Here is a 23,906-nt window from a genome sequence, read left to right on the forward strand (position 1 = left end):
GGGAGGGACAGCTGCCAGGCACGGGCTTGGGGTTCCTGACTAACCCCGATGCCAAAGCACTTGTGGGTGAACTGAGGCCAGGGAAGGGGGCGGCTCTTTGCCTGACTGGGGGCTGAGGACGTGCATGGCCGCACTGCCGAGAGTCAAGTCCCTGAAAGGAGCACAAAGACGCTGACGTGCATTTTGTAAAGAACAATATAAATATATTTCTGCATAGATAACACACAATAAATAGGTGGCCATCCCCACATGCGTGTGGACTGCCCGGCGGGGAGGCTGTCCAGAAGCCGAGGCCCAGAATGCGCCAGGGGCCCTGTTGTGTTTGAGGTAAAACTTGGTAGACTTGTTTCTTTGAGGCAGAATCCCTGCTGACCAGGTTGGGGGCCCCATGGGGACCGCCCTACGCCTGGTCGTCTGGAAAATGGCCGGTGGTCACCAGGGATGCAGCTCCAGCAGGGCCACCTGCAGGGTGGAGAGCGTGCTCCAAGGGGACCGAGGAAGGGCCACGTCTTGCCGGCCAGGGTGGAGAGCCGTGCTCCAAGGGGACCGAGGAAGGGCCACGTCTTGCCGGCCACCAGGCCCAGCTGCCTGGCTGCCCACCTCCGCTCTGCACGCCCACTGGTCAGCTGGTTCTCAGCCTCAGGACCCTGGAGAGGGGCTCCTTGGCGCTGGAGTAGATGAGGTAGGAGCCCGCCGTGGTGTCGAAGGCCTCCCAGTCCCGGCAGCCGAAGGTGGGAAGGCTGTGCACAGCCACGAAGCCCTCGTAGCCCTGCCACCTGTGGGGACAGCGTCAGCCTGGCCAGCAGGCACGGCTGCCATTCCCGACACCCGTCACCAGCTTGCCTCACCACGCCGGTCACTGCCCCTGCCTCCCAGCCAGCTGTGATGAGCTCCTGCTGAACCCAGGGGCCCCCGGGGCTGTCTCATGGTGAGAAGTGGGAGACCGAGGCCCAGAGGGGACGCGGCCCCCACAGGGTCCCACCCAGGACCTCGCCCCATGCACCCTAAAACCTGTGGGAGCACGGGCAGGAATTCTGGTGGCTCCCAGGGGTGTGGCTATGGGACCAGTGGGACGCGGGCTGCCCCGTGGCCCTGAGACACGCCACACAGCACAGCCCTGCTGGAGGCCCCAGGAGCCCAGCCGGCAGCCCCACGCTAGGAAGCTGCTGCCCGGCGTGAGCGGCCCCCCAAGGCCTCCCCGCGAGGCGTCCCGCACCTGCGGCTTCCTTCCCACAAGATGGGGCTCCCAGGTGCGGCTCCTGGGTCAAAGGGCACACGTGGCTTTAACTTGAGTGTTTTTCTAGATTACTTTGCAGAAAGGCAGTGACGGCAGATCACGGCTGGGTCGCCCGGGAGCGAGTGGCTTCGGGCAGGTTCCCCACGGCCCCGCACTCCCGGGTGGAAACCCGGTATTGCTCTGCAGGGCCTCGGCCCCAGGCGGGCCTGTGGGAAAGGCTGTCGCAGCAGAACAGAACGCCTTCCCCACACTAAGCCTTTGCTTTAAGCAGCCAGGGACCTGCTTCCCATCGCTTCAAGGCTGAGCAAAACCAGCTCAGCTTCTCTCCTGATATTTTCTTGTTAATTTTTACACTTGGATGTTTAATTCATATAAGATTAGTTTTTGTATACGGGTAGGAACGAGGGTCTAGCTCTGTCCTCTTCCAGATGGATGGAAAATGATAGGAAATCATTTTATTAAACAATGTATCTCTCTGGGCCAGGTGGCCCAAGCCTGTAATCCCAGGGGCTGGAGAGGCTGAGGCAGGAGGATCACGAGTTCAAAACCAGCCTCAGCAACTTAGCAAGGCCCCAGCAACTTAGCAAGGCCCTAAGCGACTCAGGGAGACCCTGTCTCTAAATAAAAAATACAAAAAAGGGTTGGAGATATGGCTTAGTTGTTAGGTGCCCCTGAGTTCAATCTGTAGTATCAAACAAACAAACAAACAAAAACCAAAACAAACAAACAAAACCCCAAACACAATGCACCCTTCCTCACTGACTGAACACACTGGGCACATTTGGGGATCACGAACCATTGGCCTCTCTGGACTGTGTCCCCCTTTTTAAATCTCTACTCCCGTATCTTGTGGATGGAGCCCTGGCCTCGGGTCTGGAGGCTAGTGCTCTTCCGGAGCCACACCCAGTTCCTGACTTAGGTATTTTTAGCAAAAGTCGTCCTGCTTTGTTTACATGTCTTCTGTTCCTCCTTCACTATCCTTTTTCAAAAATTTCTTGACCATCTTTAAAAATTCTTTTTTCCACATGCATTTTAAAATTATTTGATCGTGTTGAAAGCCTACTGCAACAAATTTTAAATTCTAAAGAAAATTGATTTTTTTTTTCTGCAAAACACAGATGACCAAAACTATTTCAAGAGAGATGAAGCCCTGAATAAGCCAACAAGCCGGGAGAGCGGGGGTCTCTGAGAAGGTGCCAGGCCAGGAGGTTTCACGAATGAATCTAAGGTCCTCACGAGAAGCAGGCAAGTGTGTTTTTCAAACAACTCTGGCCCCTGGTGCAGCGGGCAAACCACAGCTTGTGTGTGAGCTTGTGTGTGTGTGTGTGAGTGCGAGTGTGTGTGTGTGTGTGAGTGTGTATGTATGTGAGTGTGTGAGAGTGTGTGTGTGAGTGTGTATGCGTATGTGTGTGTGTGAGTGTGTGCGTGTATGTGAGTGTGTGTGTGAGTGTGTGTGAGTGTGTGTGAGTGTGTGTATGTGTGTGTGAGTGTGTGTGTATGTGAGTGTGTGAGTGTGTGTGAGAGTGTGTGTATGAGTATGCATGTGAGTGTGTGTGTGTATGAGTATGTGTGTGTGTGTGTGAGAGTGTGTATGTGAGTGTGTGTGTGTGAGTATGTGTGTGAGTGTGTGTGAGTGTGTGTGTGTGAGAGTGTGTGTGTGTGTGAGTGTGTGTGTGTGAGAGTGTGTGTGTATGAGTATGTGTGTAAGTGCGTGTGTGTGTGTGAAAGAGAGTGTGTGTGAGTGTGTGTGTGTGTGAGAGAGTGTATGTGAGTGTGTGTGTGTGAGAGTGTGTATGTGAGTGTGTGTGTGTGAGTATGTGTGTGAGTGTGTGTGTGAGAGTGTGTGTGTGTGTGAGAGTGTGTGTGTGAGTGTGTGTGTGTGTGAGTGTGTGTGAGAGTGTGTGTGAGTGTGTGTGTGAGAGTGTGTGTGTGTGAGAGTGTGTATGTGAGTGTGTGTGTGTATGTGTGTGAGTGTGTGTGTGTATGTGTGTGAGTGTGTGTGAGTGTGTGTGTGAGAGTGTGTGTGTGTGAGAGTGTGTGTGTGTGAGAGTGTGTGTGTGTATGAGTATGTGTGTAAGTGTGTGTGTGTGAGAGAGAGTGTGTGTGAGTGTGTGTGTGTGTGTGTAGCTGGCATCGTGACTCACTGGATAAAGCGCAGTCCTTAGAGGAAACCAGAGCCCGGTTGCGTTTCCCATTCTGGACACACCAAGCCTAGACTTAAGCACCTGGGGCCTAGGGGAGGTGATAAAGCTACGTCAGCCTCTGGTGGCATCAGCCCCTGAAACACGGGGACTCTCCTTTTATAGATCATCACGTGACAGAGCAGCAGGAGCCCGCGCTGTGCGCTGCCAACCCCCAAGGAAGCCAGGAGCTCACACGGTGGGCTCAGCGCCACCCGAGGCAGTGTCCTGCCAGCTGTGGCTCCCAGTGACCTCGAGAGGCCAGGGCAGGGCTGCTGGGCACCACTGCTGCTGGCCAGGGCTGATCTGGAACGTTTAGCCAGAGAAGCAAGAGAAGCTTTAGAAACCACGGGCAGAGGTGCCCTTAGCCCCTGATGTGATTACATCCCTAAGTCCCCCGAGACTTAAGGAAAAGGCTCAGAACGGATGAGCCAAGTTGGTCAGGCGGCAGACGCAGACACTGACGAGCCCTGGAATGCACTCGCGTCCGCGTTACAGTGTGAAGACGCCTGGAAAAACAGGAGGAAAACCAGACACCAGGGTCTCCCGCCCGCCCTGGCCGGTGGAGCCCTGGAAATGCTACCCACGGCCTGACCCCCGTTGAGCTGGTGGCCACCTGCAAGGGAAGCTGAGTCCCCCAAGGGCACCGGGGTGGGGAGGAGGGAGGTGGGCCCTTGCGGCTGGGTACCTGTAGACAATACTGTTCACGGAGAAGGAGTCTCCATCGAAGGAGTTGGCGACCACCAGGAAGTGATCCTCCCCCACCGAGAAGAACTCCCAGTCCAGGGCGCTGTGGAAACAGGAGCCGTGAGCCTGAGAGGGTGCGGGGGAGGCCGCGTCTGCCCGGCGGGCGCACGGGGCCGCCTCGTCCCCAGGCCCACTTCCAGCCATGGCTCATCCCACGCGGCTTTATGTAAACGCCGCCGGGTGTCCCAGGCGTGGTGGCTCTCAACCCACTCTCAGCAGGAGGCTTCGTTCAACAACCTGGGTGCCGGGCACACAGTGCCCTTCCTGGCCCCTGCTCTCCTCCCGGGCCCGGTTGGCCCCGAGCCCATGGCGGCTCCTTTCTGGACCTGAGCCAGGTGCCGCGGCTTGTTCTTGTTCTCTTCTGAGGGTCGTCTTTTTTCCTTAAAAGTCACGAGTCATGGGTAAGGTAGCATTGTGGACATCTGCAGGTGGAATGATGTAAGTGTGGAGGAGCGTAAACGGAAAGTCCTCCTTTGCCTGCCCGTTTCTGAGAGTGGCACTGTTAGTGGCCTGGTGTGTCCCTTCCAGCGCACTCTGCGTTTCCATGGTGATGCACAGTCACTGAGCTCATGGCTGGAGACCTTTTCCTGGAAGGTCTCAGGCTGGGACTGGGCCTGGCCCTCAGGAGGGGCCCGTGAGTGTCACTGAATGACTCAAGCATGGAGGGCACCTGGAGAGGCCCTGCTCCCTTTGAGGCTGACGGGGGCCCTGGGTTCTGGTTCTGAGGTGACCCGTGAAGCCCCTGTCCTGGCTCTGAACGCGGCAGACCAGCCACATTCTCAGGCACAGACTTTGAAGTCCCTCCCAGGTCAAGCCTGTGTGGACCGGGTGGCTGCAGTTTCTCAGCTCGGGGGCCCAGGGGGCACCCACACGGGCTTCAGTGGCCCTGCAGAGCAGGCTGGACTGGACCCAGCACCAGGTGGTCACTCTGACCCCCGTCCACACTGCCAGCCTCACTCCTGCCCACGTGCCAGTCTCCGTGTCGTCGGTCGTCAGGGAGAATGTGTGACTGGGGGAAGTCGCCTGCAGTTGTGGCCGCAGGGGCGGCTTCAGAACCTCTGCAGAGACCGGGGCAGCCGGGCCAGCCGTTCCTCCTCCCAGAGGAGCCCAGACCTGCCCGCTGCCCACACGGGACAAAACGGCAAACGTGCAGAGAACGCGAGCCCTGCACAGGCCTGGCCTGGAGCCACGTGCCAGGCTGAGCGCGGCCACCGCGGCGGCCAGTGTTCCCAGGCCAGAGCGCGGGCCGAGCCCAGGCCTCTGCCGCTGCCCAGAAGGCTCCCTCTGTGCCTCCCACCGCCCGCCCCGCACCTGCAGGTGGGGACGTCCTGGAACTTGACGAAGGCCTGTGCGGTGACGTTCAGCTCGTAGATGACGGAGTTGATGGTGTAGGAGTCATTTCGCGGCTGCGTCTCCACGTCGTAGCTGTGGCTGTTGGCAACGGCCAGGAAGACCCTGTCCCGGATGCGGAAGACTTCCCAGTCGGCAGCCCCGAAGGTCTAGGACAGAGCAGGAGCCAGTGTGGAGGGGCCAGCGAGCCAGGCGTGCCAGATGAACCCACGCACGGCGACCCGCCTGGAGCCCAGAGCAGGCGCACCGCACGGAGGCCCTGTCTGCAGGCTCCTTGGCGGCCTGCGCACCCTCCCAGGCAGGCTGTGGTGCCTCCTCCAGGAGCCCCAGCTCTGGGACGGCACGGAATCTTCCTGACCCTGCAGGCAGAGCTCCGCTGGACAGGAGTTTGTGCTGCCTCCACCTCACTGGTCCCCTCGGGAGGCGGGGTGGGGGGGTGGGGGGGAGACTGGCCTTTGACAGGGACCCCGAGCTGCAGGGTCCAGTTCTGAGGGTCCCCCAGGAGAACTGTGTGTGGACGGGGGTGGTGCAGAGAGAGCAGAGGCTGGAGGAACTGGGCCCAGGGTCCAGGCCCAGAGGGCAAGGGCCAGGCCCAGAGGCCCTTTGGGGAACTGCCCAGGAAGGCTGCGCAGGGCGGGTGCCGGGTGGGCAGCTTTGGGGGCGGTGGGGATGCGCACTCCTGGGACTCGCCGTCTCGGCTCCTGATGAGCAGAGCGCCAGTGTGGCTGGGACGGGCTGCGGAGGCCGTGCAAGTGCAGGCTGGCCCTGTGACCGCGACTTGGTTTTCCCGTCGACTTTCCTTCTCTGGTCCCGGTGGAGAAGCGTGTTTGGCCCACCCTCCTGCGGGCAACCAGCCCAGATCTGCACCACGTCCTGAAGAAGCCTCTGGAGGGTGGCCCGCGGGCAGAGGTGCAGAGCACAGGTCTGACCAGGGAGTGGGGCCACGGAAGGCCGGGCCTGGTTGCCAGAGGGGTCAGAGGTGAGAGCGTGGCGCTCCCGAGTGGCCTGACGTTGAAGGGCAACCCCAGAAAGGGGAGGTCACGGGGAGAGGGCCCGACCGCAAGGGGCCTGTCCCAGGCCCAGGACTGCCCAGGGCTGCCGCAGAACCAAGCCAGGCACAAGGAAGCAAGGCCCGAAGGCCAGCTCCCAGAGGCCAGGGCTCGGACAGGAACCGAGGTCATGCTGGAAGGATGCCGGTCACTCCAGGGAGGAGACACAGTTGCCACCCGGCCGCCACGCCCAGCACACGGGCCCAGCTCTACCTGGATCAAACCCACAGTGGAACGCAGCTCAGATGCTGGAGTCGGCAGGACGGAACGGCCAGGCGCCGCGGAAGCCCAGAGGGTTCCCAGAGTCCTGCGGCCGGAGGACCAGGCACCTGCTACAGGACACCCCAAAGGAAAGAGGGAGCCAACGAGAGGGCAGGTCAGAGTGTGACGGGCCAGCACAGAGACAGGCCAGGAGGAGGCCCCGCCTCGCTGTGGGCGTGCAGTGTGAGGCCCTGAGCAGATGAGTCCCAGAAGCCACGAGCCACGAATTCAAATGGCGGAAACACTGAGAGCAGCCGGAGAAAAAGGCATCAAGGGAGGAGAAAGTACGCCGAGGGGACGCCGAGGGCGCGGAGGCAGCAGAAGACACCTGCAGAGCGACGGAGGAAGCGCCTGAGCCTGGGACTCTCCCAGCAGGGCAGGCGAGCCTCTGAGATGGAGCAGACAGCCCAGGCCAGCAGAGCCCGGACGGTGGGCAGGGCCGCGCCCCAGGCACCGGCGCTCACTCCCGGAGTGACAGCACCCGAGACCCCTGCAGAGCCCACTGAGGAGAAGCCTCCAGAACAGCTGTTTGGCCAAGTCGAGGGGCTGCCTGGGGCGGAGGGGGACAGGGGACCCCCGGGCACAGGGGCACCTGCGGGAGGGAGATTGCCATTGCCGTGGTGCTGGTGGGTCAGCGGACACCCGTTGGAATGATCCGGCTGGACGCCCAGACCAGCCCTGCGCCGTGTGCACACACGAGCGTGTTCCAGGGGAAGGCGGCTCCTCAGGGAGCCAGGCCTCCAGGGCAGGGACTGCTTCTGCTAAAATCCCTGCCTTGGCCAGCCGCTGCCTGGACGGGGCACTCAGGCTGCGGGGGAGCCGAGGCCCCATGTCTCCTGCCCAGGGCTGGGCGGGCGAGGTCTCAGCCCACGTGGTGCACCTTGATGGGAGGGGAGGGCCCTGGGGGTCACAAGTCCACAAACAGGCACCTCGGCTCCAGGCAGGGGTGCTGGTCATCTGTGCGTGCTTAGGTGGACTTCCTGGCCAGCACGCTTGAATCGGTGGACGGAGGGAGACACCCTCGCCAGACCCTGTGGGGCAGAGCAGAACAGAGGGGCGGAGGGAGGGAGGTCGCCCCGCCCGGGCTGGTGCCACCTGCTGCTCTCGATGCCAGTGCCCCTGTCCCCAGCCTTTGCACTGGACTCTCACAGCGGCTAGCCTCTGGCCTCCGGTTTGGACTGCACTACACACTGACTGTCCTGGGCCTCCAGCTCGTAGTCAGCAGATGGGGGGACTTCCCAGCCTCCCGGGTGGTGCGAGCCGCCCCTACGATGCCTCTCCTCTCCTCTCTAGACTCTTGGTGTTCCTCTGGGGACCCCAGACTGACACAGGTGGGAACTTCCAAATGTTCCAGCCGCCTGGGAAGTGGAAGGGGAATAATGGAGGCAGAGCTGCGTCCTGCAGCCGCTTCCAGGCCTTCCCAGGCAGAAGCGATGCTTACTTGGGGTATTTCAGGTCGGCCTTTTGGGGCGCACTTCTCGGCTCTGTAACTGCCACATCTGAGAGCTCGCGCCCTGTGCCCTGCAGGGCAGGGGACCTCCCGCTGCTGTGATAGGTGGGGTCCCTCCCAGGCACATCGGATCGTGAGGGCCGGGCACACCCAGGTGCCCTCTGTGAGGAGGGACTGAGCCTGGGGTCAGGGATGCCCACAGCGCACAGTAGGTGACACTCCGCGACCTCTCCAGGCCCGGCGTCCAGCTGTTTCCCTGGGGACCCTGCACTGCGTGGGGCAGGTCATGGGGCCGTCCCAGATAGTCCCTGCGGGGGACAGTTGGGTCAGGGACATGCTGTGGGCCTGTGCCTCTCTCTCTTCCGCTCTAGCCCACGCCCAGGGCCCACGCCCAGAGCCCCCTGTCTGAGGACATCTGTTTCTGCCCGGCCCACGGGGAAGTGGCTCAGGAGCCCTGCAGCAGGTGGACACTTTCTCTTTACCCCGAGGTCCTCTGACCCTGCCCTTCTACCAAAACCAGTTAACCTGCCCCCCAACAAATCCAGATGTCACTGCCCAGCGTCTCCTGGTCCCCCATCCCTGGGTCCTGGGCCGGGCTGGCTGCGTTGCTTAGCACCGAGAAGACGAAAACTCGGGCCAAACAGGAGCATCCTCCTCACAGGCAGCAGGTGGCGCCAGTGCCCCAGCCCGGGCTGCTGGGCCCTGGGAGGAAGCACCCAGTGAGACTCTCTAGGCCCAGGACAAGGGGACCCAGACCCTGGGCTCACTGCACCCTCCAGGGGTCCACAGCTGTTTCTACCTGCTGGGAACAGCCCCAGGGCCACCAAGGCAGGCCAGGTCTGACGCAGCAGAAAGGAAGGTGGGGACCACAGACCTGGGCTCCCTACACGGGAACCACACCAGAGGACAGCCACACCATGTGCACAGGTGTGTCATGCCTGCACACAGGCACATGTGCACCCACGTGTCCGTGCCTGCACACGTGTGTGCACAGTGTAATGATGCAGTTTCAGACATGTGACTCGTGCCTACGCAGGCTGACCCTTGGACACATGTGCACATATGTGTAACACGCCTGTACCTGCACGCACAGACAGGCACACGCCTGCACCATGACCCCACACACCCGCAAGAATCCCCGCATCTCCAGTTACTGGCTTCCTGCTCCCGTGCTGAGGTGGGCCCTGGAGTGGCTGCTCTCTGGCCGTCGGGTGGGTGGAGGACCTGAGCAGGCTGTCCAGGCACAGCGTGAGGAGTGCTGAGTTTGCACTGGTGCCAAGCCAGGGGCAGAGCCTCACGGACGGGTGAGGAGGCCTCTCTGCCCCCAAGGAGCCCCGAGTGGTGGCCTGCTCAGGGGACACCAGGGCTGCTTGGGCTTTGGGAGCACAGGAGAGTCGTGGACACGTGGAGGAAGGAGAGGGAGTCTGGGCAGTAAGACAGGGAAGGGCATCCAGCAGCAGGAACAGCAAGGCACGCGGACTCAGGGCAGGCGTGGGGCAAGGGCAGCTGGGCCGGGGTCTGGTGCCCTGGGAAGGGCCAGGGCTCCTATCCCGAGGACACTGGGAAGCCAGGACGGATGTTGAGCAGGAGCGATAGCTCGGCTGGTCGGAGGCTCTGGACTCTGCAAGAGTGGGGGGAGGGCAAGGCCCCTCGAGTGGTGCCGAGTCCAGGGCTCAGGAGACCTCGGACAACCTGGCACAGCCTACGGCATGGGAGGAACGGGGCGCGTGCCACCCAGCAAGCAGGGCTCAGGGTCAGCCCTGAGCTGGCAAACAGGCTCCCGTCAATCTGAACTTCAGATGAACAAGGAGCACTTTCTAGTCTGCACACCTCCGTGCCATGCCTTGGACACGCCTTCATGGAAAACGCAAGTGGGCCAAGGGGCCCGGGTGCCATCTGCAGGGGTGGCCCGACCACGTGAGGCATCACTGACCAGGGCCCCAGCTCTCTGCTGGCCAGTCTTGGCTGTAGAGAACCCTCCTCCTCAGGCCAGGCTGCCTGCAGCCCCACCACCAGGCAGCCCTGCTCCTGCCTCCCCCCACCCGAGCTCCTCTCCTGTAAGTTCCCTGACCCCTGACCCTCCCTCCACACCTGGCCCCGTCCCCAGCTCCTGTCACAGTGAAGACAGAGTGATGGGCATGGCTGCTGCACTCACAGAGCCCACATCTTCCAGGGCCTCCCAGGCGTGCTGCCTCTGGGAGGGACACTCTTCCACCCACCTGCTGCACATACGGGACACAGGGAGCGTGCACACGGCCCAGGCCTCTGCCCTGCCTGCTGGCTCCCAGCCCGCCTGTCTGACCACACAAGGGCCAGGGCTGCCTGTTCTCAAAGCTGCACCCCTGCACTCTGCCTGTGGCACCTCTGCCTGCCACCACAGGTGCGCATGCCTGCGTGCACACGTGTGTATACGTGGCGTGTTCGTGTACGTGTGTGTACACTGGGGAGCAGTGGTCCTGACCTTGGGAGTCCTGCTGCAGCGCTGAGGCATGTTAGTGACGCGTGGGCCTCTGACCTGGTGGCTGCCCGTCCCTGTCATGACCCCACAGGTCCTTGGCCATGAAGCCCAAAAGATGAAGCCTGAACGCTGCAGGGCTTGTGCTCTCAGCGGATCACTCAGCAGCAGACCCTGCGCGGACCTGGGGCTCTGGTGGTCTGCATGTCCTCTGCCCGTCCGGGATCATGGGGTGCTGAGGCCCCTCCAGGGGTGTCTGGGCAGGCGGGTCACGGGCCTGCTGCTCTGGGGCCTGGGTGCTTGGGGTTCTGCAGACTTGCTGTGGGCTTCGCAGTTGATGCCAAGGCCCTCAGGCGTGAGCCCCACTCCTGGGAGAGCGTCACTCGGGATCTGACCCTGAGGGGCCTGGGCACTGGGCGTGGCAGAGGACCTGGTGATGGGGGCCTCTCTCCTGTCCCGAGGGGTCCTGGGTGTAAGATGGGGACGATGGGGGCAGTGAGCCTGGGATCTGGTGAGGGAGGATGTCTGTGGCCGCCCCGGTGGTGTGGTGTGCACACGCCAGTGTGCAAGCGTGTGCACAATACACATTTGCTTCCTGCCCTTTCCGAGTGCGTGGTTAACGGAGCCGGGGAGCCTAGTCCAGGCCCGGATCTCAACCGTGGTTCTGTTTCTGGACCTGTGCACTCGGCAGAGCCGGCTTCCGACAGGCCCGCCTGTACCTCCCTGCAGAGCAGCTCTGCTCGGCCCTCACAGCTCCTCCCGCCCGACCGGCCACCCGCTCCGGCCACGGGCCCCTCTGCCCGGCTGCCCCCAGCCTTTGCTGCTGGTCCCCGCTCCCCAGCAGACGTCCAGGCCACGGTGCTGAGTCTTGGCCAGGACACCTTGCTGCCCGCCCCCCTTCTGCTCCACTCTGGAACCAAGGCTTCCTGTTGCTGTGGTCATAAATCCTGTGGAAGCCTGGTCCTGCACGCGCCCGCCTGCCCCTCTGCTGTCCACCGAGGCCCTCGGCAGGTGTCTGGCAGGTGCTGCGCTGTGCTCATGGACTTCAACCTCCCAAACTGTGTGCCCGTTAAACTGTGTGTGAGCCACCCGGCCATGTGCTGCCATAACACCAGGACATGGCGAAGAGGAAGTCCCAAGGCCACAGGTCCAGCAGCCTGCCAGTTCAGGCAGCAGAAGCACCAGCAGCCCGAGCTGGATTTCCTGGCAGAGCTGGTTCTTCCATTGGTCCAAGAGGAAGGTTCTAGAATTCCTGGTGCAAGGCCAAGAGGCTGGAGCCATGTGCCCTCTAACTGACCCCCATGGCTGATGGCCAGCCTCCCGCTCACGCTGCCCATGGGCTGCAGGACCCGGGGTGCCCCCGGCCATGCTTTGAAGGTACCCTGAGTCCCAGCGGTGCCTGCCCTGTGCTCAGGGCCAGCGAGCTCTGCATGCACAGTGCCTCGTAGCTCTTGGACCCTTCCAGAAAGGTCCTCTGCAGAGGCCACTCCTTCAGCACATTCTGAGTGTCGCCCGGTTCTGCTCCCACGTCCACTGCTGTCCCGCCTGGCCCCGCTCTTCTCTCAGGCGCTGTCGCCGACCCTGGGCCTGCCCTCCTCTGGGAACACGGCCAAGACTCTGCTGGGTGGCGCCATTTCTGCCCTTGGCCACGGCCGCCACTCAGAGCGGCCTGAACATGCAGGGTCACCACCCCTGCCCAGCGCCATCTGCCCCCACTGGGAAGCCCCACAGGTCCAGCCCTCAGCGCCCAGTGCCCGGCAGCTTCCAGAGCGGCCGAGCATGACAATGCGTCCTCTCTCGTCTGAGTGCTCGCTGCTGCCGCCACACAGAGCTCTTGCCTCCCGTGGGGACAGAAGCCAGCCAAGGGACAATCTAGTCCAAAAGCAAGACCGTGTCTGCCCCCACCAAGCCCCCATGCTGCCCAGGTCAGAGCCAGGCTGCCTGGCTGCCCCAGGGCTGGAGACTCGCCACCCGCAGACAAGAACCAGACCCGGCAGGACGTCAGGGGTGGGGAGGCTGCAAGCGCCCAGGTGCTCTGGCATAGAGGGCACCCCTCCTGCCACGCTCAGGCTCCACGTGGGAGCAGCGGAGGCAGGGCCGGTGGCTGGGGCTCCCGCAGCCTGGGGAGGATCTGCTCCAGCTGTTCCCAGGGCCGAGGGTCCAGGGCCACGCTGTGTGGCCACCACGGGCCCTGCCCGCCTGGTCACCCATGCCCAACAGGCACAAGCTGCAGATGGGACGTTGTGGAGAGCCACGCAGGGGGGGGCTGACGCAGTTCTCACCAGGAAGGACTGGAAGAGCCGGAAGGAGCCGAGCAGCCAGATGTACAGGTGGGAGTGCACCCTGGTGGAGGTGCCGTTGAAGGTGTTGGCCACCACCAGGAAGGAGTAGGGCCCCACCCTGAAGAACTCCCAGTCGTAGGCGCCCGACGTGGCGATGGTCTGGTTGGCCTCGAAGAGCCGGGCGCGGGGGCTCCACTTGTAGATGACGCTGTCGATGTTGTGGTTGTTGCCTGGAACCGGGGTCAGCGCTGGGAGCAGAGGATGCCCACAGACGTGGTCCTCCCCAGTAAGCCTGCCCAGGTCCCTCTGCCCCACTGACCTGGCCAGGGCACAGATGGGCACCTTTCTCTGCTGAGCCTCTACCCCCTGGGCCCTCACGGCTGCTGTTCCCGGATGGAACAGCCTTCCCGATGGCTCCACCGCCCACTGTGGCCTCCCACGGTCTGGGGACAGGTCTATCCTGCAGGTCGGGCCTTCCCACACCCCACTCCCTGTGCCCAGAGCCCTTGCCCACGGTGTTCCCAGCCTGCCCTCTGGTCACTGGGCTCTGGGGCTCCCCTGTGCCGTGAGCTGGGGGCTCCTCCCAGTCTGGGGATGGCAGACGCAGGTGAACGCTGAGCTGGGCAGCCCAGGGAGGGCAGGGCAGAGGCACCCTGCAGGGTGGCGGTCACCTGGGACCTCGTCCCAAGCACCTGGGAGTTTCAGGACTGGGAACACCCACGACAGCCACTTGCGGCACAAGCTGGGCCCTGAAGCCAGGCTTGCTGGCCGCTCCTGGGCCATGCTGCCCCCACCCCAGACACCAGGCAGCCTGCGCCCAGGGCAGGGACTGCGTCCAGATGCCCTCCCTCCTGTGGCCGCGCAGCCTGCACTCCAACCAACGTTGCCGTCGCTGCCCCGGGCCAGCGGCTCAGCATCCCGCCGCTCAGGGTGCCAGCCAGGCGCCTCCCAAGGGAGGCTGGGGCTGCTTTCTAACCGGGGGAAAGCCAGAGGCGGCCCCACATCTGTGGGGCACCCAGGCAGGTGAGCAGGCACGTGCCGGAGCTCAGGAGCACTCTCCTGGACCTGGCCGTGCCAGGCGGCTGAGCCGGGACAGGCCGCCCCTGCCCTACCTTCCCGGTGGTTGGCCACTGCCAGGAAGTGTTCCCCGTCCACCTCGAAGGCCTCCCAGTCCCGGGCGCTGTGGGTGGCAATCCTCTGGTAAGGGGTGAACTTCAGCTTTCTGTGGCTCCATTTGTAAATGACCGAGAACTCTTGACCCTTTTCATCTGGCCCAAAGTTAGCCACAGCCAGGAAGATCTGCAAGAGATAAGCCAGGTGACCGCGCCCTTCGGATGGCTGCAGGGGTCCACTGCGTCAGGCCCCAACAGAAGGGCAGCGAGCGTGGGGACCTGAGGCCCAGCCCAGCCGCTGTCAGGGCCGCAGCGGGCAGGGAGCCCGTGAGCAGCACCACAGGCCCACACACGTCCAAGGCCTTCGCCACCGCGTGCACGTCTGTCTCTGTCCGCAAAAGCCCCCGTTCAGGAAGGACGACACGTGCCGACACGCCGTCAGGACCCGGGAGGTGGAGGACGGGCGCAGGGCCTGCCTGCCGGGGGAGCGGCCAGGGCGAGAGCGTGCCACGTGGCCCGGGCTCCCCTCGCACGGCGTGGGACCCGCAGGCAGGAGGCGGGCACAGCTCATGCTCCGCTGCGCAGGCAGTAGGCACACGAGACCCTGTATCTGCCCAGGTGAGGGTGCACCATGTTTCCTGTTTTTCTGAATGTTCCAAATTTTCTTTGATGTGAACTAATTAATTTTGTCATAAAAACTGAAAAACTTTAAAATGTCATCAACCAATTTTTAAAAAGAGCTAGTTATTCATTCACCATGCTGGCCTTGGATGTGCTAGGTCCAGGGGGACAAGAGTGGCAGGAGGCCAGAGGTTCTGCCTGGCCCGTCTCCAGAGCCCAGGCCCGGCCCGGCTACGGTCCCAGGTGTGAAGAGCTAGAAGAGGGACCTGGTCCCTGCCTTCGCAGACCCACCACGCTCAGGCCCTCCACTCTGTCCCACCCGAGGTCTCGCCCTGGCCGCCCAGGGCCTGGCCCCGCTGTTCACTGGCCCCATGTGTCCTCGGTGTCTGTGGGGTGAGAGAGGCAGATCTCTCACTCTGCGGTGACAGTGCTGCTGACCGGCCCCTGGAAGTGGCCCTGGTGGGGTTTGCGTTTGGCCTGAGGGTCTACACAGAGCCAGAGGGCACCTGAGACACACCTGCCTTCCATGTCGTGGGGAGGGGAAGGGACTTCAGCCTAATGCCCAGGCCCTGCGCCCTTGTCCGCTGACGGGGCTGGGAAACACTGACCCACAGAGGCTGCAGAGCCCGTGCGTGGACTCCGCGGCCGGCCGACTTGCCTTTCTCCCGATGGTGAAGTGCCTCCAGGACTGTGCTTGGTGCGTGCGGATGCTCTGGTAGGAGACGAACTTCCCGTCCGTCCATTTGTAGATGGCGGACGTGGCTTTCCGGTGGGCTGCGGCCACAAAGAGCCCCACCCCAGGGATGCCGAAGACCTCCAGCCCCAGCGTCTCTGAGCCGGTGGGCAGGCGCTGGTGCTCCTCCAGGTAGTCCAGCGTGGCTCTGCCTTGTGCACCGAGATTGTGAGCGGTCAGCACGACCCGCAGCGGAGCCGATGCTCCTCGGGGTCCCCGGGTCTCGGCCAGGGCGCCTGTTGTCATGACGATGACGTGCCCGGAGCCTCTTCCCCTCATGGGCGTGAAGGGAGGCCGCTCCTCCCTGCGGGGCTCTGGGGCCTGGAGGCCCGGACACTAACAGGATGCAGGGCAGGAGCTTGTCCTCCCTGCCTGGCTCCCCGCCCTGCTCTGCCAGCTGCACCCGGGCTCGGAGGGCAGAGGGTGAGCCTGCAGCTCTCGCACCTCCTGGACCGGCTCCCACTCCTGGGCAGCCTGGCTGGAGCTGCCGTCAGGCCTCTCTCACCTTCCCTAAGCTGGAGTGGACCGTCCAGGGGCTCGCCATCCAAACAGCACCCTCCTGTCTCACCTACAGTCCCGCGGGAGGAAGGGGAGGGCGGCGACGCCCCAGAGGCAAGGGCCATGGAGACCCTGGGCTCGTCTCCCACGCTCCCCTCCTTTTCTGTTTAGAAAGAGGACCTGAGAGGTGTCCAGCCCTGCTGGCCCACCCATGACCCCAGGATGTGTGGCTGGCTGCTCCCTGTGGGGTCAGTGTCCTGTCCTGAGGAGGGTGGGCCCTGGGGAAAGCCCAGGGTCAGGCATGCTTGGCTCCAGGGAGGGCTGTGTCCTACTTGCCTGGGGTCCTGCTGCCACCTGCCCCCAGGGGTCATTCCTAGGGTGGTCTTTGCTCAGAGGCGTCCCAGCCTGGTCAAGGTGCTCACCCTTCACCTCCTCCCTCCCCCGGGCAGCTCCTGCCAGGGCCCCCTGCACACTCAGGGCACCGTGGGACAGGGACACCCGAGACATGGGCCTGGCCTCACCTGCCAACACAGAGACCCACTGGCCGCCGACACACAGGTGCAGCTCCTTCCTGGCCGCGTTGAACCAGAACTTGGCTTCCTGCGCCTTGGTGCACAGAGGCCGGGACCCCAGCGTCACCTTCATGTCTGCTTCTGAGGGGAAGTGGGAGGAGCATGTCCTATGCACTGGGCTTCCTGCAGCATGGACGCAGGGCCACCCACCGAGTCGTCCTGCCCCTGCCTCTGCACCTGGCTGGAAGGGGCCCCTGGACATCTTGGGGCCACTCTGCCATGTCACAGGTGGGCTAATGACCAGGCAAGGAGGTGTGCCCCAGGCCTCCTGCATGGCAGGACACTGCGATGCTTCCCGTGCAACCAGCTGGCCTACCCTCTGTCCACCCCAAGTGGCGTGGCTCTCTGACCCTTTGCGTGGTTCTCTGGAAGTCCTTAGTACATGCATAGGTTTGCTCTGCTCTGGCACCGGCTGCTTATTGGCTCTAGGCAGCTGACCTACAGAGCAGCGTGGTGCACCATGTCCACCTCGCCATGCCAGGTGACCATTCCCAGGTGACCCCTGACCCCAGGTGACCGGGGTCAAGCTCATCGCCTGCCCCTAGGCTTCCCATGGACGTCTGTGCCGCGCTTGGCCGCGCTGGCCAGCCTCAAGGCACAGCCCCAGGACGTGCTCGGTGGGGCTCCCTGACTCCTGAACCCTGGGCCTCGGGGCCTGGCTGTCCCCTCCCTCCTTCCTTCCGCAGCACAGCGGGAGGGGCTGTGGCAGGAGTGACTTGATGAACATGGCAGCCTTGCAACCTGACTCAGGTTGAGGCCAGTACCACTGGAGAGGGCATCCAGGAGGCGCCCGGGCTGGGCGCTCGTGAAAACCAAGTGTGCATCAAGAGGCGGTCCTGCCTGGGCTGGCCTGAGGCCGGGCAGCTGCTGAACAGGGGCAGGGACAGCTCAGACGCCACCCAGGGCTCTGCCCGAGGAGGCCCTTCTCTCAGGAGCACGTCTGCCCTCTGCCGGGGTCCCCAGGATGGGCAAACGGTCTGTCCTGGCAGGGCCCTCGGAGGGAAGGGGAGGCCGGCGGGCCTGTCCAGCGGCACTTGCCCACCGGCTCCTACCCCGGAGAAGCGACAGGGCAGTTAAGGACCATCTGGGAGCCGCGGCTCAGGGCTGAGGGGGGGCACTGCCTCGCCTCCTCACCGTGGGGACATTTGAGCACCTCCTTGTCATCGGGCTTCCCCTGCAGCACCTGTGGGACGGACAGCTCAGCCAGCTGGGCGTTCTTGCTGGGACACAGCCTCTGGGTGGCATCCGAGCCGGGCAGCAGGACCAGCTGCCTCACTAGACCCTGTGGAGAGAGGGGCCCGGGCTCAGAACCCAGGCGGCTGGGACAGGGGCCCGGCTGTGCCCGTGGAGGCCCAGGGAGGCCCTGGTGTGGCGAGCCTCGCCTGCAGAGCGAGGGGGAGAGCAGGCTCTTCCGAGGTCCAGGTCGCTGGGCCAATGGCATGCCGTTTTCAGGTGGCTCATCCCGGGAGGGCTCGCCCTGTGGACTGACTCGGAGTGACCAGGCTGCACTGCCCTTCCTGCTGTCCCTCCCTCCCTCCAGTCCCCCTGTCCCCATCTGTCTGACTGCCTGTGCTCATCTGTCCATCCATCCACCCACCAGTCCATCCAGTCATCCGGCCACCTGCCCATCTGCCCGCCCATCCCTGTTCACCCACCTGCCCAAGCGCACCACTGAAAGCTCTCACGGGGCACCTGCCCCGTGGCAGGGGGTTCCAGACGCTGTGGACACCGCGGGACCCTAAGCCCCACGCTCAGGGGATGAGAACCCACCCTCACCCAGCAGCGGGAGCGGGCAGTGCCGTGGCAGAGAGCGTGGGGCAGGGGCAGTGCCGTGGCAGAGAGCGTGGGGCAGGGGCAGTGCCGTGGTGGACAGCGTGGGGCAGGGGCAGTGCCGTGGTGGACAGCGTGGGGCAGGGGCAGGGAGGGCTGTGGCGGCACCTTCTCAGAGCAGAGGGGCTGTGGGCGGCAGGAGGCACAGGCGTGAGGCCCGTGGTAGAGGCCTCGCCGTACCCGGGACCCCGGCTCCATCAGCACAGAGGACCATCTTCCAGCCCCCGCTCAGCAGGACAGGCTGCGGCACAGCACCCCAGCCCTGGGTGGGCAGCCCTCCACACTCACCGTGAACAAGCCTTTGGTTCTCCTCCGGCTGCCAACGAAGAACCGGGCTCCGCGTATGGACAGGGCGGCTGGGAAGGGCACGTCAGCCATTCTGGAAGCACCAGAGGGCAGTTTCAGGGCTGGAGAAGAGCGGGCCCTTCTCCGTTTGTTTACAAAAGTAAAAGTGAGCCCCGCGGCGCCCTGGGTGGGAGAGGAGGGCCACACGCGGCAGCTGGACGCACAGAAACGCGGCCCTCAGTCTGGAGGCCGGAAGTTGGGCCCAGCTGCCGCAGGCTGTGCCTCTCTGTGCTCCCGAGGAGGCTCACCCTCCGCTCGGCCAGCTCTGGTGGCCCGGCGCTCCTGGGCTGGGGGCTGGGGGCTGGGGACTGTACCTCTCCACGTTTGCCTCCCTCTTTCACCACCCCTTCCCCGCATCTCTGTCCCCCATAAGCAGCCTCCCTGCTCCAGGACGACCTCGCCCAGACTTGATTGAAAGCCCTGCCTCCACATAAGGGCACACGACAGGCACCAGCGGGCATGAGCGTGGGCACCTCGCCCCAGGACCAGGGTCTCCCGTGAAGCTCGTGGAGAGGAGCTGCAGCGGGTCTCCCCAGCTCGGGGGAGCTTCCACTGGCTTCTACCTGCCAGGGTCCCCAGCCCACCAGCGCTCCCCGGAGCATGTCGCCCAGCCTGGGGGTGGGACTGGCTTCGGGCAGGACAGGAAGCCTCGCTGGGGGCACAAAAGCATGTCAGGAAGCTAGTCTTGAGGCTGAACTCAGGAGGCAGGAAGGGAGTGTCCACTGGAGGGGACAGTGAGGCCGGAGCCTGTGAGCGGAAACCAAGGGTGTCCTCAGGGTCCGAGCTCCAGCTGTGGTGCCACTGTCCTCTCAGAAGCACCTGCCCCTTCTGGTTGTACCCACTGAGCTGGGGAGGCCAGTCCTGGCCTGCTGTACCAGAGGCCTGTTCTCAGCACACAGCGCTGACTCTGTGGGCCCTGGGACCCTGCGCCTGGCCCTCTCTGGTGGACTGTGGGGCTTGTGAAGCCCGGAAGCTACAGTTCTTCCATGGTCCTGACTTCCTGTGCCCCCTGGTGAGTCGAGGACACTGACACATTACCCGCTGACTTCCTGTGCCACCCTGGTGAGGTGGAGGACACTGGGACGTGTTCCCCTCTGACTTCCTGTGCCCCCTGGTGAGGTCGAGGACACTGGGTCTCATTCCCCTCTGACTTCCTGTGCCCCCTGGTGAGGTGGAGGACACTGGGACGCGTTCCCCTCTGACCTCCTGTGCCCCCTGGTGAGGTGGAGGACACTGGGACGCGTTCCCCTCTGACTTCCTGTGCCCCCCCTGGTGAGGTTGGAGAGCACGTGAACAGCGTTCCCCTCTGACTTCCTGTGCCCCCTGGTGAGGTGGAGGACACTGACGCGTTCCCCTCTGACTTCCTGTGCCCCCTGGTGAGGTGGAGGACACTGGGACGCGTTCCCCTCTGACTTCCTGTGCCCCCTGGTGAGGTGGAGGACACTGGGGATGCGGGTCCCCCTCTGACTTCCTGTGCCCCCTGGTGAGTCGAGGACCTGGGACGCGTTCCCCTCTGACCTCCTGTGCCCCCTGGTGAGTCGAGGACACTGGGACTCGTTCCCCTCTGACTTCCTGTGCCCCCTGGTGAGTCGAGGACAAGGGACGCGTTCCCCTCTGACTTCCTGTGCCCCCTGGTGAGTCGAGGACACTGGGACGCGTTCCCCTCTGACTTCCTGTGCCCCCTGGTGAGTCGAGGACACTGGGACGCGTTCCCCTCTGACTTCCTGTGCCCCCTGGTGAGTCGAGGACACTGGGACGCGTTCCCCTCTGACCTCCTGTGCCCCCTGGTGAGTCGAGGACACTGGGACTCGTTCCCCTCTGACTTCCTGTGCCCCCTGGTGAGTCGAGGACAAGGGACGCGTTCCCCTCTGACTTCCTGTGCCCCCTGGTGAGTCGAGGACACTGGGACGCGTTCCCCTCTGACTTCCTGTGCCACCCTGGTGAGTCGAGGACACTGGGACGCGTTCCCCTCTGACTTCCTGTGCCCCCTGGTGAGGTCGAGGACACTGGGACGCGTTCCCCTCTGACTTCCTGTGCCCCCTGGTGAGTCGAGGACACTGGGACTCGTTCCCCTCTGACTTCCTGTGCCACCCTGGTGAGTCGAGGACACTGACAAGTTCCCCTCTGACTTCCTGTGCCCCCTGGTGAGTCGAGGACACTGGGACGCGTTCCCCTCTGACTTCCTGTGCCCCCTGGTGAGGTCGAGGACACTGGGACGCGTTCCCCTCTGACTTCCTGTGCCACCCTGGTGAGTCGAGGACACTGGGACGCGTTCCCCTCTGACTTCCTGTGCCCCCTGGTGAGGTCGAGGACACTGGGACGCGTTCCCCTCTGACTTCCTGTGCCCCCTGGTGAGTCGAGGACACTGGGACGCGTTCCCCTCTGACTTCCTGTGCCCCCTGGTGAGTCGAGGACACTGGGACGCGTTCCCTAGCCTGCCCCACTGCAGGTCTGCCGCCCTGGCTCGGTCTCTGCACCCTTGTTCTCGGCTGTCCTTGCTGCCTGGTGGGAGCCCCCCGCAGCGCCAGGCTGAAAGTCGACTGATCAGCGGGGATGGTGAGAGCAACCCGAGGAAGCACATGCAGCTGCTCCTGCAGGGGCAGGAGCTGCCCGCCAGGCCTCAGCCTGCGGGGTCCCCAGCTGGCTCCTGGCCACTCCTGGGAAATAGGCACAGGCTTGGATCGCTTCCCAGAGTCTCCAACAGAGAGTTCCGCTGAAAACCTCTCAGGGGAGGAAAGCACCTCTCCTGTGTGTGACCTGAACTCCTGCTGGCGGGCAGGAGAACAATCTCAGGCCTCAGGCACCATGCCCGTCACTCCTGGGTGCTGCCAACCAGAAGGCAGGCATGTGCGGGTCTAGCCAGGACACTTCCTTCTGCAGGAGCCAGTGCTGCTACAGCCCACCTGGCTGCGCATGATCTCTCTGTGAGGACCCCGCTGCCTGAGAGGGACAGGGGAGGGGCTCCCTGGCTCTGAGACCCAAGATGTCACTGCCCCACTAAGAGCACGACTGACTTTTGGGGGAAGGTCGAGATGGGCTGGACAGAGATGTGTTTTAAACTAGCCCTATAAAGGTTAAGGATTCTTCTTACTACGAAATAAACTTCATGATAACAAAGTAGAGGAAGAAGTACCTTTGAAAGTAGCTCTGGACTAACGACAGATTTAAGATACATGGGACCATCTGTAGGTAGGCTGCCAGCCCCTCTGCAGCTATGGCTGGCAAGGGCGTCACAGGTCACCACCAACCGGTGGCCCCAGTCAGGGAGACAGCCTGGAGCTGGGCTCCTGACTTCCTCTGCCACCTTGGTGAGGTCAGGGACCCTGGCACATTCCCTTGCCTGTGACGCTCAGCTCTTCCAGAAGGAGAGCCACATAGCGTGATGATCTTTACTTGGTTTTAAGCTCCTGATTCTCTGATGTGCAGTGAGTTTTGTTGTTTAAGGGGAGACTGGATTACAATAGGCAGCATGTGTCCCGGATGCTGGGTGTAAATATGCTAACCCACCAGGGGGCAGGCTTTCCTTGGGGCACCCCGGGTACATGAGCTCCTCTCCTCTTCCACCAGCCTGGCAAGACCTGCCCAGCTCTCCTCTCTCCAGTCTCCCTGTGGTGGCCCTGTAGAGAGCAGGGATGGTGACTGCTCTTGGGGCGCAGCTCCTACGAGCATTCCTCACAAGCTGACGAGAATAGGAACCAGCCCACCTGGCAGGGGCTGGGGTGGACTTGTTCCTGGGCCCGGGCTGCTCAGCATAGGGCAAGGCTCCCAGACGGCCACTGGGACGCGCTGGTCAGGCATAGCACGCAATGAGAACCCCGGAAAACCCCACGTTCTGCTACCTACATGTCCACGGGGAGGCCACAGTCCACGACGAGGGAAAAGGATCCTTCGGACACCGCCAGGACCAGCGTGTGCCACTGGCTGTCCATGAGGCCAGGGCTGCGAAAGGACACGCGGGTCTGCCAGACGCCGGCTGCGTCCTCGCTGAGGAACAGGAAGTGCAGCTGGGTGGACGAGTACCGCAGGCCGAGCAGTAGCGCGTCCCTCTCCTCCGCCACCACTGTGAGCAGGTACTCGTTCTTCTGCAGAGGGCAGGTGCGAGGGGCAGGGCTGGGGCGGGACTTGTGGGTGCGGGTAGGGCTAATGGGGAGAGGGCAGGCCAGAGGGGGCGGGGCCGATGGGTGGAGTTAGCGGAGGGGCGGAGCCGATGGGAGAAGCAGGGCTGGAGAGGAGGCAGGCGCTGAGAGGGGCGGGGCTCATAGGTGGGAGGGCAGGACCAGGAAAAGGGGGCGGGCCTGTGGGGGAGGGCAGGACCAGGGAGGAGGGCGGGGCAGGGATGGGGAGGGAAGGACCAGGGAGGAGGGCGGGGAGGGATGGGGAGGGCAGGACCAGGGAGGAGGGGCGGGGAGGGAAGGACCAGGGAGGAGGGCGGGGAGGGATGGGTGGGCAGGACCAGGGAGGAGGGGCGCGGCAGGGATGGGGTGGGCAGGGACGGGGGGGGGGGAGGGCAGGACGGGGAGGGATGCAGCGCGGGGAGGGGTGGGACCCGCGCAGGGCCTCGCCAGGATCACTGGACGAGATAAAATCAAAGGTTTGCCTCACAGGCATTAGGATACTACTATCAAAATACAACTCCCGTCGGTAAGGATGGGGGACCCCGGATTCCGTGCCTGCGGGTGAGGATGCAGATAGTGCAGAGGCCGAGGGAAACTGCATGCGGGCTCCTCAAGAAATCTGCCGCACTGCGGCCCCGCCTGGTCCCGCTCTGGGGAGCTGGTACAGGTGTGCGCGCGTCCATGTGGGGGCGGCAGTGTTCACAGTGGTCACACAGGCAGCGAGGCCGTCCGCAGGTGAACCAAGAACCACAGTGGAGTGCCACGTGCCTCGGACCAGAGGTGATTCTGACCACTCGCATCACGAGGGGTCTGCGTCGGAAGCAGGCCCAGGACAGGTGTCAGGACCTCCATTTACCGGAGGCTCCTAGAGGGCCCAGTTCATGGAGCAGGAGAGCAGGAAACGGAGCCAGTGTTTAAGTGGGATGAGGGTTGGGTTTTGCCAGAAGAGTTCTGGAGGTGGGCGGTGCTGAAGTCCTGCTCCAGCCAATGAATTCCGTGCCCCCAACTGCGCACAGTGACCCTTCAGAGGGCGAATCTTGTATCCCATGCGTTCAGCAGGAAAGCAAGG

At 63.5% G+C, this 23,906-nt stretch overlaps 1 protein-coding gene across 1 annotated transcript; it reads right to left on the reverse strand.

The window, feature by feature from the left end:
• Window positions 1–483: 483 nt before the first annotated feature.
• Tspear (thrombospondin type laminin G domain and EAR repeats) lies at window positions 484–23,689 on the reverse strand. The gene is made up of 11 exons (XM_047565544.1): window positions 23,613–23,689; window positions 22,566–22,862; window positions 18,666–18,756; window positions 17,682–17,829; window positions 16,497–16,628; window positions 15,403–15,629; window positions 14,124–14,310; window positions 13,012–13,241; window positions 5,476–5,663; window positions 4,106–4,207; window positions 484–776 (listed from the first exon to the last, which is right to left on the reverse strand). The coding sequence occupies exons 1-11, from the start codon at window positions 23,687–23,689 to the stop codon at window positions 623–625; spliced, it is 1,833 nt and encodes a 610-aa protein (XP_047421500.1). The 3' UTR covers window positions 484–622.
• Window positions 23,690–23,906: the final 217 nt, after the last annotated feature.

This window comes from Sciurus carolinensis, chromosome 9 (genome assembly GCF_902686445.1).
Source record: "Sciurus carolinensis chromosome 9, mSciCar1.2, whole genome shotgun sequence".
NCBI lineage: Eukaryota > Metazoa > Chordata > Mammalia > Rodentia > Sciuridae > Sciurus > Sciurus carolinensis.